The sequence below is a fragment of the Sminthopsis crassicaudata genome, chromosome X, assembly GCF_048593235.1.
Source record: "Sminthopsis crassicaudata isolate SCR6 chromosome X, ASM4859323v1, whole genome shotgun sequence".
NCBI lineage: Eukaryota > Metazoa > Chordata > Mammalia > Dasyuromorphia > Dasyuridae > Sminthopsis > Sminthopsis crassicaudata.
This window is the reverse complement of record NC_133623.1, coordinates 26726831-26741865: the sequence shown is the minus strand read 5'-3', so window position 1 is coordinate 26741865 and position 15035 is coordinate 26726831. Positions and strand designations below refer to the sequence as shown.

The 15035-nt window shown below is 40.0% G+C and overlaps 1 protein-coding gene across 1 annotated transcript in view; it reads left to right on the top strand.

Annotated features, from left to right (window-relative positions):
• The window catches only part of UPRT (uracil phosphoribosyltransferase homolog), a 121858-nt gene that overhangs the window by 68443 nt on the left and 38380 nt on the right, over window positions 1-15035 (top strand). Inside the window, exons 4-5 of the mRNA XM_074277272.1 lie at window positions 241-431; window positions 12913-13088. Coding sequence (XP_074133373.1) covers window positions 13027-13088 — 62 coding nt within the window. The 5' untranslated portion in view covers window positions 241-431; window positions 12913-13026. The remainder of the gene's footprint in view (window positions 1-240; window positions 432-12912; window positions 13089-15035) is intronic.

The following is a 15035-nucleotide window of genomic DNA, read 5'->3' as shown; positions in this document are numbered from 1 at the left end:
ATAGTCATTGACAATTGTATCTTGTAAACCTAATCTATTCCTGACCTCATATGGGCTGTATAATTGAATGAGGGAATTGTGAAATCATGACTTACCAGTCAATGTTTGATTTGTGTACCTATACCAGGGGTCCTGAGTAGAAAAGTTTAAGAAGCCTTGCTTTATAAGCTTACAGTCTTCCTTAAGTGCTGTCATAGTGGCCTCATCAAGTCTAATCTTATAACAATGATTTCCTTGCAGATATTTTATAAACTGCAACTTCCTTTAAGAGGAAACTATCATGGTGTCTCAAGACCGCCAGGCCCAATTTTATGTGGATCTAGACAACTCTGGGCCACAGATTCAGAAACAGAAGCACCTTTGGAGATTGTCTCTTCCAACTTACCCTTTCAGCTAGGAAACTGGGATCCTGAGAGACTGAATGTTTTGAGGTAAGTCACACTTTCTTGGCAGAGCTAAGATTTCGAGCCATATGTCTCACTAAGCCTGGTCCTCTTTTGCCTCTTCTGGCTTCTACTCTTTCATTTTTTTATTCCATCCATATTGGATAAAAATGATAAGCTCAAATTCAAGTTTAAAGGATCATGACATGCAGAGTCAGAAATGCAGTGTGTACTTTGGTTACCAATAATCATTCTTCCTGTCATATAACTGGGCCTGCCCATATTATGCTCCAAAATTTTCAGTGGCTCTCCATTGCTTACCAAGTAAGGTTCATATTCTTTTACCTGAGCTTCAAGGTTCTCTGTAATCTAGCAGTATTTCCGATTGTTCCTCTTCGTACACTCTATATTACAGCCTTGAAGGGTAGGCATATTTTGGATAGGTCTTTTGAGGATCTGATTTAAAGGGCAGAAAGGAAGGCATTCCTAATGCCGGGAACAAGAATGAACAAAGGCAGACATGGGAATGGCCAAAATAAGCAAGGGATAGGGATTTAAAAAAAAAAAACAATCTTACTAAAGGCTGCACTTCTCTAAAGAATCAAAATTATAAGTAAACTAAAGGACAATACAAAAATACATTTTGGGAATTATGGAGAGAATTTTCAAGGCTATAAATCATAAGATTTAGTGCTTAGAAGGGACATTAGAGGACATCAACTCCAGTCTTTTCATTTTAAAGAAACTGAGGCCTAAAGGCCTAAAGAGGGGAAGTGACTTCTGAAACTCTGTGCCACTGCCTTTACCTCTATCACTAAGAGTCAGGTGGAGGTAACCCAGAATCCTTTGCCCAAAAGCTCCAGGAATAGCATTGTCTCCTAGACCACTGGCTCTCTGCAGGTGTCATCCAGGGAAGCAAACTATGGAGACTGAATCTCCAATGCCCTGACTATTACCAATAACAGAACTATTTATGACTTGGAAAAGAAAGTTCTTAGGAAGAGGTTTTCAAAGAAACACAAACAAAAAGAACAGCTTTGAAATTAACATAGTGAATTTATTATATTCTTTTTTAATATGTTGCAAGCTTTCTGTATAATAGGTTTATGGGTAATCCTCTTTTTCTGAAAGTCCTTGGTCCTATCCAATGATTTTAAATCATGGAGTCCACTCAGAATGATTTTATCAATAGAAATGACCATAAAGAAGTTGCATTACCATCTATATTACTGTGACACCTTTCTCACTCCAGAGTTTTCCACATGTCTACAGAAGAATCTTCCCATGTATCCTCTCTCTTTTAGCCCCTTGAAGAAAGCACAGAATGGGGTCCCCAGTGTTTAACACATAGTCAACACATAGATATTTTTTATTCATTCACTTAGGTAATCAAGTGGCAGATCCAAGATTCAAATCCAGATCATTTTCAGTCCATTGTCTTCCATTGCATTAAGCCCCAGAAAATACTCCTCATATTGTGAAGGATAGACAGTGGATATGGGCCTAGTTGGACAGATTTGGAACTAGATTTAAATAGGAGGATAAAGAATTGCTGGATCACATTTGGGAAATTTCAAAATTCTTTCAATGATCTCAGGTTGCTCACTTCTTTTTACAAAAAAACTCATCTCCTTTAAACCACTGTTCTATTGGAGAGGCAGTATGGTACAGGGGATAGAGAATTGTCTTTCTTTGGACACCAGATTATCTGAGTACAAGTACAATACACACATACACACACACACACACACACACACACACACACACACTCACATACACTATCCAATCCCTCATTTTATAGAGCTGGGATACATACTCCAAACCCAGGGCTGTTTTACTTAGAACACTGCATTCGGATCTAAAGCTTGGTCTCCTAGGCCCAAGCCCAAGCCAGTGGAGAAAGAGACTCTGAGCACAGTTGTCAAACCCCTTGTCACAGGGGTGGCAGCAAAGGTTAGGAAAACTAATAACAAAGACTATATAATTTCATATCCTTGACGTGGTCAAAAGAAATCCTCCTGACTGGATTTGGAGTTAGGAGGACCAAACTGAAGTTCCATCTCAGACATTTGTTCAGAGTGTGAACTTAGGCAGGTCACTTCAACTTTCTAGTTCTAGGTTTCCTCTTCAATAAATTGGGGCCAATAATCATGAAGATCAAATGATATCTCGTTTGCAAAGCTCTTTTTAAAGATCACAATGCTGTATATTGTTAGTATTTTTAAGGCAAAGTTCTGGATTATCAATCTTCTGCCTTACTTCATCACTGTCTCCTCAAAAAATTTCTTCACTTAGCAGCAGCAGTCACATCCTATGAAATCTGTTTTTATACGTGGGGATATGTCTTAAACTCCTATTATATTTCAAGCACTATACTAACAATCTACGGATACAAAGACAAAAAAAGGAAAGAGAGAAGGAAGGAAGGAAGGAGGAAGAAAAGGAAGGAGGGAAAGAAGAAAGAGGGAGGGAAGAAGGAAGAGATGAAAGGAAGGAGAGAAGGAGGAAAAGGAGGGAAGGAAGAAGAAAGAGCAGGAAGGAAGGAAGGAAAGAAGACAGAAAAAAGAGTCCCTATCCTTAAGGAGCTTATATTCTATTGAGTGAAAACATGTACATGCATAAATAAATATATATAGCAGCTTTTTCACATAACCCTTACAAGGTACCAAATCCTCTGCCTTAGGCTGCCTGTCCTCAGCCTATTAAAAGCAAATTTGGTTCTGCTTCTGTTGACCAATGTTAGTACATTTCAGCCCCTTCCTGAACAGAGTAAATCCTCCACGGGCTTTTGGCTGACCAAAGGAAGTCCTCCTCAGGGCTCTGCCGAGCACAGTTCATCCAATTTAGACCTCTGCTGACCAAAGTTAGTCCTTCTCACCTCCTTTTTGAGCAAAGTTAGTCCCCCTCAAGCCTCAGTATATTTAGTCCTTCACACTGTTGGGCTAAACAAAATGGTTCTCCTCATGCCTCTACTCACTAAAGTGAGTACCTTTCAGACCCTTTTGGAACAATGTAAGTCCTGCTCAGGCCTTTGGCTGACCAACTTTAGTCCTCCCCTGTTGAGCCCCTAGGCCCCCTGCAGAGCCAAGTTACAAGCCCCCTGCTGAGACCCTAGGCCAGGTGCTGAGCAAAAGTAGTCCTCCCCAGGACTCTATTGACTAAAGATAGTACATTTCAGACTCTTTCTGAACAAAATAAATCCTACTCAGGCCTTTGGCTGACCAAAGTTAGTTCTTCTCAGGTCTCTGTTGACTAAAGGCTGGTGTTTGTAAAATGATCCTTATATTGTAGGGCTAAGTTGTCAAAATGGTGAGTAATTGAGTCAAGTGATCCTCTCATGTTGAAGTTCTGGGCAGCTTGGCCACTTAGATGATTTTTCCTATGGATCTCTGGGTATTCCTGGGCTCTGTACATCTCTGGGGAAACTACTGAATGACTGTTAGGGGCCTTAAGATTCAAATGTATACTATGTGGTTTAGGCAGAGACGATGCTGGGATCCAAGTTAATTCCCACCTGAACTGATAATACTTTGGAATCACTTCCTTGTCTCTTGGCCACGAATATGGCCTTTGCTCTCAGAAATCACTGGGCCCTGACAAAGACCAGGCTGAGAGCCAGACCCCCAATCCAGGACAAGGCCCCATTTTGATCGGTGCTTCATTGTTGCCCCCAGACCATCCTTTGCCAGATCTTTGGCCAAATATGAATACCTGCTGGCAGGATCTGAACATGGGCAACAGGATGGTGATGGCACCAGAAGCATAGAGAACCCAGGTTTATTTTGAGAAATTCCTGTTCAGCAGTAATGAAGGGATTTATATCAATAATTCTGTAGGCAAGTATATATTATCTCATGGTCTGTAATGTAATTTTTAATAAGTCAAAACCAGGATACATTTTAATTATCTTGTCATTCCAAATCCCTGCAGTTGATGGATGGGGATGGCATTCAACTTTAGCTCAGCCTCTTTCCTTAGAATCCTTTAGGCAATTTGGAAATGCTGATATATAGAATAACTCCCATCTCTAACACCTGAAGGGTTAAAAAGAGTTTTCCTCAAAATAATATCGTGCAATGAATATTATCTCCATTTTATAAAGAAGAAATGAAAGCTCAGATTAGGGAAGTAGTTGCCCATGACGTACATATATTCTCACTATTCCCCCAACAACCTTGAGAGGTAAGTAGTATTGTTATTATTTTTATTGTTAAATTATCATCCCCATTTTATAGATGTGGAAACTGGGGCTTAGGGATATTTAAGATCACATGGCTAGTAAATGCAGGGCTCTTTCTACTATAAAATGCTGCCTTTGGCATTTGAATAGGATTATTTTGAATTAAGGTCTGGTTCAGCTTTTGCAATCTTCATCAGCCGTTCCTTGTGTGACAATTATTTTGTGGTCTCCCACTCCCAGAGCAAGGCTGACTCCCTTGGTGCACACTTTTGCATATCTGCTTCTACTCACAAATGCTTACTCATGCTTGTGCATGATCATTCATATTTATTTATTCACTCAGGCACCCTGCCCATATTCCTGCACACTTATTCACACTTGAACACCCACTCACACTCATGCTTCTTCGTACACTCATACAACTATAGAGAGCTTCACACTAGCAAGTATGTATGTATGCGCAGGACAGTGACACCATCATATACATTACACATTCCCACACACTCACTCATATCATCCACAATCAAACAAATTCTACTCATGTGCATACTGATACGCAATGCATCCTCACACAATCACATGTCATACACACTCAGAAACTCACAATAGGGGGCAGCTAGGTGATGCAGTAGATAGAGCACCAGCCTTGAATTCAGGAGGACCGGAGTTTAAATCTGGTCTCAGACACTTCCTAGCTGTGTGACCCTGGGCAAGTCACTTAACCCCAGCCTCAGGGAAAGAAAAAAAAAAAAAAAGAAAGAAACTCACAATGACACTCCCACACTGTCATACCCTCACATACATATCATGCACATTCTTGGATTCATATACTCAGATACACTCATAGAAACTCCCACTGACACTCACATATTCTCCCACACATTCATGTACTTTCCTTCCCATAGATTCATAAGTACATGTATGTGCATGATGTGGGAATGTGTGAGTATAAAAGTGTGAATTCTGTTAGTCTGTGAGGGTGTACAAAATGTTGAAGAGGCGGTGTGCTTGAGTGTGCATGAGTACTTGCTAGACAGTGCACGAGTGTACAGAGGTTTGCAGGAGTGTTTGTGAGCATAGAGGAGCCTGAATAAACATGCAAGACTATGCACGAACACATTGAGAGTGTGCACTAATATGTGTAAGCTGTGCACATGAATGTCTGTAAACATATAGGCCCCCTTCTGAGACCCTAGGCCAGGTGCTGAGAAAAGTGTGTGCAAGTATGTGTGTGTGTGATTTTCTGTGGATGTGAACATATATGTGAGTGTGAATGGCTATATCAGTGATAATCATACCTACGATTATTAAATTAAAGTGAAATTGCTCATTCTCAGTCCTATAGATAATAAAGACTTAGCTGGGATAGCTAGAAACTACCGTCCTTCCACCAGCTTGATCCCACTTTCTTCCTTCTTCCTAGTGGAGGTGTTGGACAGCTGGGTTCCCATCACCTACACAGAATTGACAATAAAAGGCAAATGATCAGCAAATGTTTAGGTAGGGATTAGGGTCTTTCTCAGGAGGTTCAGGACATTTCTGATGTCCCAGATAAAGAGAAGCTGGGGAGAAAAAGCAAATAGGGAAAGAAAAGCAAGTAGCTTCCTGTCTTCATGGAGGCTTAAAGGAAACATAGTCATTGCTGTCACCGTGACCCTCAGCGATGCTGACGTCTAAGGCAGAGCACTTGATAGCTTTTGTCCAACAAGAAGCCAATGAGAAGGCAGAAAAAATATATGCTAAGGCAGAAGAGTTCAACATTGAGAAAGGTCATCTTGTGTAAATAGAGACCAAAGATAATGAAATATTATAAAGAGAAAAATTGAGCAGCCAAAGAAAATTCAGATGTCCGACTTAATGAATCTGGCAAGATTGAGAGTCCTTAGAGCCAGAGATGACCTTATGTCAGACTTATTAAATGAAGTAAGGCAGAGACTCTTCTGAGCTCCAGCTACCCATCACCAAAATGCCTTTTGGACATCTCAAACTCAGCATGTCCAAAACCAAACTCATCATTTCCACAGTCACCCCTCCCCCTTCCTGTTTCTGAAGTGTTCTATTAATGTCAAGGGCACCGTCATCCTTTCAGATACTCAGGCTCTCAAGCTCGGTGTCATTTTCAGCTCCTTGCTGACAATGGCCTTCACTCCCTACCCCCATGCCTGTAGTCAATCCATTCTACTTTCAAGACATCTGTGCCCCTCTCTTTTATACTTATTCAGCCTCCACCTTACTGCCCCTTACCTATTTCACTGCAGCAGGCTTCTAGTTGTTTTTTTGTGTGTCAAGTCTATTTTCCATTCAACTGTTTTTTTCTAAAGCATAGGTCTGACCATCTCAAACCCTTCTTCAAAAAAGTCCAATGATACATAATAAGAAAGAAGGAAGGGAGCATTTATTAAGTACCGCCACATGCTAAGTACTTCATAAAAGCTATCTCATTTGATCTTCACAACAACCCTGCAAGGAAGGTGTTATTACCCCCATTTTACAGATGAGAAAATGAGGCAGAGATTAAATGACTCATGGGAGGTAATGCAATTAGTACGTCTAAGCTGGGATTTAAACTCAGCTTTTCCTTACTCCAGACTCAATTGCTCTATCTACTATGCCACCTTGCTGTTACCCTCTCTCCTACCTACCATCAAATTTCAATAGACTTGGGATAGAAAATACCATCCACATCCAGAGAAAGAACTATGGGGCTTGAGTATGGATCAAAGAATACTATTTTGACTTTTTTTTTCCTCATAGTTTTCTCCTTTTGTTCTGATTTTTCTTTCACAATATGACTAATATGGAAATATGTTAAAAATGAGGAGAGGAGAGGAAGGGAGGGAGGGAGAAAAAAATTGGAATGCAAAATCTTTTTTTCTCCCATAAAAGTATAAAAGTCATATTGTGAAAGAAAATGGATTTTCCTACCCCTAAGGAAAATAAAAACCTTTAAGAAAAATAAAGTTTAAAAGAGAGAGAGAGAGAGAGAGAGAGAGAGAGAGAGAGAGAGAGAGAGAGAGAGAGAGAGAGAGAGAGAGAGAAGAGAGAGAGAAAGAGATAGAAAGAGAGGAGAGAGAGAGAGAAAGAGAGAGAGAAGAGAGAAGAGAGAAAGGAGAGAGACAGAGAGAGAGAGAGAAAGAGAAAGAGAGAGAGAGAGAAAGAGAGAGAGAAGAGAGAAAGAGAGAAGAAAGAAAGGAGAGAGAGACAGAGAGAGAGAGAGAGAGAGAGAGAGAGAGAGAGAGAGAGAGAGAGAGGAGAGAGAGAGAGAGAAGAGAAAGGAGAGAGAGACAGAGAGAGAGAGAGAGAGAGAGAGAGAGAGAGAGAGAGAGAGAGAGAGAGAGAGAAGAGAGAAGAGAGAAAGGAGAGAGAGAAGGAGACAGAGAGAGAGAGAGAGAGAGAGAGAGAGAGAGAGAGAGAGAGAGAGAGAGAGAGAGAGAGAGAGAGAGAGAAGGCTTCAATCTGAATTCAGACACAATCAGTTTCTTCTCTGGGTATGGATAGGATTTTTCATTATAAGTCCTTCAGAATAGACATGAATGATTGTATTACTAAGAATAGCAGTCATTCACAACTGGTCATCCCAGAACATTGCTATTTCTTTGTAGATAGTACATTTCACTCTGCTTGAGTTCATGGAGGACTTTCCAGGTTGTTTTTTTTTTTTTTTTTTCTGAGAGCATCCTGCTCATCGTTTCCCATACAACAATCCATCACAAACACTTATCACACTTTATTGAACCATTCCCCAGTTGATGGAAATCCCCTCAATTTTCAATTTTATTTTTGCCCTGAGAAAAGAGCTACTATGAATATTTTTTGTACATAGAGGTTATTTTCCTTTCTTTTTAAAAAAGAAATCTCATTTAGTATTCATGCATAGTAGTGTTGTTGTTAGGTCCAAGGATATGCATGAATTTATAGACCCTTGAGCACAACTCAGAGAGAGAGGGAGGGAGGGAAGGAGGGAGGGAGGGGGAGAGGAGTTGTCTGATTGGCCCCTTTCTACCTTTCCAGGCTTCTTCTGCTCCACTCCCTTCACATACCACATTCCATCTCCAGTCTCCTTGCTGGTTTTTGTTTGTTTGTTTGTTTTGCCTATCTTCTGAGACTAGGATATTCTGTGCCTTTACCTTACCTTATGGTTCTCTACAGATTCAGCTGAAATCCTGTCTACTACTAGAGGCCTGACTCATTCCTCCTAAATGCTAGGACCTTTCCCTCTGAGATGCCCTGCCATCTGCTTTCTCTATGCCATGTGTCTTGAATGTATCCATTTATATGTTGGCTCTCCTGTTAGAACGTAATCTCTTGGAGAGCCTAGTACTTAGCACAACACCTTGGCCCATAACAAATAATTGCCAATTCATTAGTTGCCCAGTTGTCACTAAGTCTCCTGCTTCTGGGACTCATCATTGATTGCACTCAGCTGGATATGGCTGATTATTTGTCCTCTGTCCTCTGTCTTTTGAGTTCCTCAGGTTTCTTTAATACGCTCATGGGACATGTGCTCTAGGAATTAGAACAATCTACATTTTTACTGCTTGGACCTAGAGTACCAGTTTTGACTTGATTTTTGTATCATGGGCTCCTTGCTCAGCCTGATGAAGCCTGTGGATCCCTTCTCAGAACAGTGCCCTGAAATGATAAAATACAAAATGTTGTAAAAGAAACCAATTCTGTTGAAATGGAGTTAGAAAGATATTTAAAAAACAAAAACAAAAACAAAAACAAAAACAAACTTATGAACCCCAGGTTAGGAACCCTTGGCTTAGAGGCTTTCCTTTACTATATCTATAATTCAGAAACCAGAGCCCTGACTTTGATTTTTTTCATTAAAATAAAATATCTGTATCTCCCCTCCTCCCCCCAAAGAATCCACCACAATTGGGAATGTGGTATAAAAGTTTCTATCAATGCCAGAGAGAAAGGATGTGTCCAGAGCAGGGGTAGGTATCCTTCTGGTTGTCAGGAAGGCTTATCTGATCACCATCCTAGTTCTTGGGCATCATACTTACAGCCCATTCTGGACCTGAACACCTCTCTGGCTTTATAGGACCTGCCCAAGCTGGTGTTCCCTGACACAGGCTTTGGGAGTCATCAGTCACTTACTGACACCACTTCCCAGAGAGAGGCATTGTAGGAAGTGCTCACTGGAGATCCCTTTCCCCTCCTCACCTTGCAATGCTAGGGTGGCAGCCCCCAGAGGCAGCCAGGGACTCCACAGATGATAGGACACTATCCACATATGAGAGGTTTCCTCAGCTAGCTTTCCCATCCTACTGACACAAGCACAGCTCTTGAAGGAAATTCTAGGCTTTTGATAAGCTTCTCCATCTCACAAAGTAAGGGAGTTTGGTGCCTCTCCCAGGAGAGCAGGAACACTTCAAATGAGTGTGCAAGGGACATGTGGTATATTGTCAACAAGGCCTCTTGTTGCACTCCCTTTCTCCTTTGATTTCTTCTCTTTAGGTGAACTTTACAATGCATTATTCCCATGGTCAGCACAGTTTAGAACAAAAGTTCTTTAACCTGAAAGGGTCTATGTATAGATTTCATGGGGTTTCAGAACTTGGAGGGGAAAAAAGATCTTAAATCTTTATTTTTCACTAAACAAACTGAAATTTAGCATTTCTTTCAACAATTAATAATTTTACCAAATTTAAATTTAGTGAATCAAAGTTAATGAATTCTGTGCGACCTTGAGCAAGTTTTTTTTTTTTAATTTAGTATTTTGTTTTCTCCCCAGTTCCCTTCCCCCACTCCCACCCCACCTCATTGAGAAGGCAAGTAATTCCACATATAGGTCATGAAACAGTGCAAAACATTTCCATATCAGTCATGTTATGAAAGAAAGTACAGATAAAAAAAATCACAAGAAAAATAAAATAAGTTTAAAAAAAATAAGCTTTAATCTGCATTCAGACTCTATCTGTTCTTTCTCTGGAGGTAGATATTTTCCATCATAAGTCCTTCAGAGTTGTGTTAGATCAGAGTATTGCTGACACTAGCTAAGTCATTCCCAACTGATCATCTTACAATATTGCTCTTACTGTGTACACAGTACATTTCACTTTGCATCAGCTCATGGAAGTCTTTTCAGGTTTTTCTGACAGCATCCTACTAATCATTTCTCACAGCACAATAATATTCTCTCATAATAACATACCACAATTTGTTCAGCTATTCCCCATTTGATGGGTATCCTCTCAATTTCTAGTTCTTTGCCCTCAGAAAAGAACTGCTATAAATATTTTTGTTCACATAGATGCTTTGCCTTTTTAAAAAATCTCTTTTGAGATTTATAGGAGTTGGTTTTGTCAGGTCAAAGGGTATAAAGGGTATGCATATTTTTATTTTTATTTTTTTACTTTTTTATTAATTTTATAATCATAACTTTTTTTTTGGCAGTACATATGCATGGGTAATTTTTTTTTTTTACAACATTATCCCTTGCACTCACTTCTGCTCTGAATTTTCCCCTTCTTCCCTCCACCCCCTCCCCTAGATGGCAGGTAGTCCCATACATGTTAAATGTGTTTTGTATATCCTAGATACAATATATGTGTGCAGAAATGAATTTCTTGTTGCATAGGAAGAATTGGATTCAGAAGGTAAAAATAACCTGGGAAGAAAGACAAAAGTGCAAACAGTTTACACTCATTTCCCAGTGTTCCTTCTCTGGGTGGAGCTGATTCTGTCCATCATTGATCAGTTGGAACTGAATTAGCTCTTCTCTATGTTGAAAATATCCACTTCCATCAGAATACATCCTCGTACAGTATTGTTGTTGAAGTATATAATGATCTCCTGCTTCTGCTCATTTCACTCAGCGTCAGTTCCTGTCAGTCTCTCCAATCCTCTCTGAAATCATCCTGTTGGTCATTTCTTACAGAACAATAATATTCTAAAATATTCATATATCATAATTTACCCAACCATTCTCCAATTGATGGGATGCATAGTTTTATAACCCATTAAGCACAGTTCCAAATTGTTCTACAGAGTGGTTGAATTAATTCATAACTTTAGCAATGGTACATTAATGTCTCATTTTTTCCCACACCCCCTCCAAAACCTGTCATTTACCTTTTCTTATCCTATTAGCCAATCTAATAGGCATGAGGTAGTATCTCAGAAGTTGCATTTCTCCAATCAGTAGTGATTTAGAGCATTTTTTTTAATATGACCATAGCTACTTCATCTGAAAACTTCATATCTTTTGATAATTTACTAATTGGATAACAGGTTTTTTTCTTTTTTTATTAATTTTTTAATTATAACATTTTTTGACAGTATATATGCATAGGTATTTTTTTTACAACATTATCCCGTGTACTCCCTTCTGTTTCAGAATTTTTCCACTCCTTCCCTCCACCCCCTCCCCTAGATGGCAGGCATTCCCATACATATTAAATATCTTATAGTATATCCTAGGTACAATATATATGTGCAGAACTAAATTTTGTTGTTGTTGTTGTTGCAAAGGAAGAATTGGATTCAGAAGGTAAAAATAATCTGGGGAGAAAAACAAAAAATATTAACAGTTTACATTCATTTCCCAGTGTTCCTTCTCTGGGTGTAGCTGATTCTGTCCATCATTGATCAGTTGGAACTGGATTAGCTCTTCTCTATGTTGAAGATATCCACTTCCATCAGAATACATCCTCGTACAGTAGCATTGCTGAAGTGTATAATGATCTCCTAGTTCTGCTCATTTCAATCAGCAACAGTTGATGTAAGTCTCTCCAAGCCTCTCTGTATTCCTCCTGTTGGTCATTTCTTACAGAACAATAATATTCCATCACCTTCATATACCATAATTTACCCAACCATTCTCCAATGGATGGGCATCCATTCATTTTCCAGTTTCTAGCCACTACAAAAAGGGCTGCCACAAACATTTTGACACATACAGGTCCTTTTCCCTTCTTTAGTATTTCCTTGGGATATAAGCCCAGTAGTAGCACTGCTGGATCAAAGAGTAGGCACATTTTGATAACTTTTTGGGCATAATTCCAGATTGCTCTCCAGAATATTTGGATTCTTTCACAACTCCACCAAGAATGCATCAGTGTCCCATTTTCCCACAGCTCCTCATTCATCATTATTTGTTCCTGGCATCTTAGCCAATCTGACAGGTTTTTTTTTTTTTTAAATAAATTTGACTCAGTTCTTTATATATTTGAGAAATGAGCCTTTATTGGAGAGAGAAAATTTTAATGTCTCTGGGTCTCAGTTTTCTTCATCCAAAAGAGGGGCTGGACTTGATGGTTCCTTTCCAAATCATGCATTCCATAAAGTATAACAGGATACAAAAATCAAACCTATTTCAATACTCATTTTTGTTTCCAGGACAAGTGACGTTCACTTGATGACCATTATCATGAGTTGGGATCATCTGTTTGGATTTCCATTATACGAATTGGCCCCTGAGACCTTCGGTCCCATTGCCAGGAAAGTCTCTGTATGGTGAGTCGCAGAACAGAAGCAAAGTGGATACCTTGCCACATTTGGCTTCCAAAAGTGAGGTGAGCATAAATGAGCAGACCTGGCAATCTTGCTGATGACAGAAGTGTGTGCTATTTCCTTCTTCTGAGATTCCTTGGGCAAGAAGAACTAGTAAGAAAACAAGGCTACTTGTCTGATTAGGTACTTAAGAAGAATGAATGTAGCCAGGTTAAAGTCCTGGGAAGTCTTACAATGAGACCATTTTCAAATCATGGCAGCATATAGCTTGGTGCTAATGAGACAAGACAATCTTGCTGCCACTTTCCTCAGAGCATTTATGGGCCAAGTAGCCACTATATTTCTTCTGCCCACTTTAAGTCAACAGAGGCAGCTTGTAAACTCCAAGATCGTTGGCAATGCTTTGTTTGATGGGGCGGGAGCAGAGAAAGCATGGGAAGGAGATGCTGTAGATGGGAAAGAGATGAAGGCTCTTGGGACTTAGGGGGATTAGAATACTTGGCACCTCTTCACACTAACCGATCAGGGATGTGGCAGCTGTCTACTTCAGAAGGAGGCTTAGCAGTGTTCATCTCTGGAGAGTTTGCAATGAGTTGGGGAGGAAGCAGCCAGGCCCAACACCCTCCTCCCCCAGAGAAGAGAAGGAACTGAACTATTGAATTGGGCTAGTACAAGAGCTTCCTTTTAGGATTGTGATCTCCACTCTCTTCCTTTACCAATCTGTCCTTGAAACCAATGCCAGAGTGATTTTCAGGCCCAGATTTGCTCATGTCATTCTTGTTCAGAAATTTCAGGGGCTCCCTATTGCTACCCCCAAAATCGCAAGGATAGTAATATTCAGTTGCCTCTAACTCTTGGTTACCTCCTTTGGGGTTTTCTTGGCAAAGAAACTGGAATTGCTATTTCCTTCCCCAGCTCATTTTGCAGAGAAGGAAATGGAGGCACACAGACTGAAGTGACTTGCCCAGGATCACATAGCTAGTGAGTGTCTGAGGCCACATTTGAACACGAGAAGTCTGAGGCCCCAAACTCTATTCATAGGACAAGTCTAGCCAGCTGTCCAATAAGAACAGTAGCTACCGTTTAAATAGCACTTCTAAGTTTGCAAAGCGTTCAATACATATTGTGTCATTTGGTCTTCACAAAAACCCTGTGAGGTAGAAGGTGTTAATATCTTCATTTTACAGATGAGGAATGTGTCAGGATTTCATCTCAGGGCTTCCTGACTCCAGGTTCGTGGCTCTGGTGGCATCAGCCAAAAAGGAAGGGATCCCTGCTTGGGCTACATGTGCATTTGACTTAGAGAACCACAGATGAACATTATCTACATTATATTGCATTTTGATTTATTTTGTAAAACATTTCCCAGTTAGATATTTATGTGGGGTGAGCCTCACAGATGAGTTTTGCTTCCAAATGGATACTTCAGCGCATATCACCCCGAATACAAAAGCAACAGTAGGCTCTTTGGCCAGGAATAAAGTATAATAGACAAGGGCTGGCAAGAGATAGATGTGCCTGAAATATTGCAAATATCATCAAGAGTTTTAAACTGAAAGTAGAGATAAGATAGTGCTTTTCCTATATATCTGACAGGCCAGCTACCAGCTACAGAGTAGCAACTACAGATCAGAGAGTTAACAGCAAACAGCAGCCAAGTGAGAAGCTAGCAATCATGGGGAAAGGCCTTTAAAAATGCTTCCATGGGGCCAGGCATGGTGCTAAACCTGGAGAAGAAGGAACCGGAGGAAACCAGACAGGCCCAGCCCTTAAGGAGCTTGTGGTGGCTCCGAGGGCTGTGCTGGTAAATGTTTAACAATGGGGTCTCTAATTAAAAAAACAAAAAACATTCCAGGCACACTTGTCAATTTAATCTGCATCTTTAACAAATTTTCTACCACTTTCAGAAGTCTAGACAAGTGACAAAACAAGAAATCTAGCCTTGATTTGTAGCTTTTGTGGATTCTGGAGGTATAAATGCTAAGGAAGAAAATTTAACCCATTTGAGT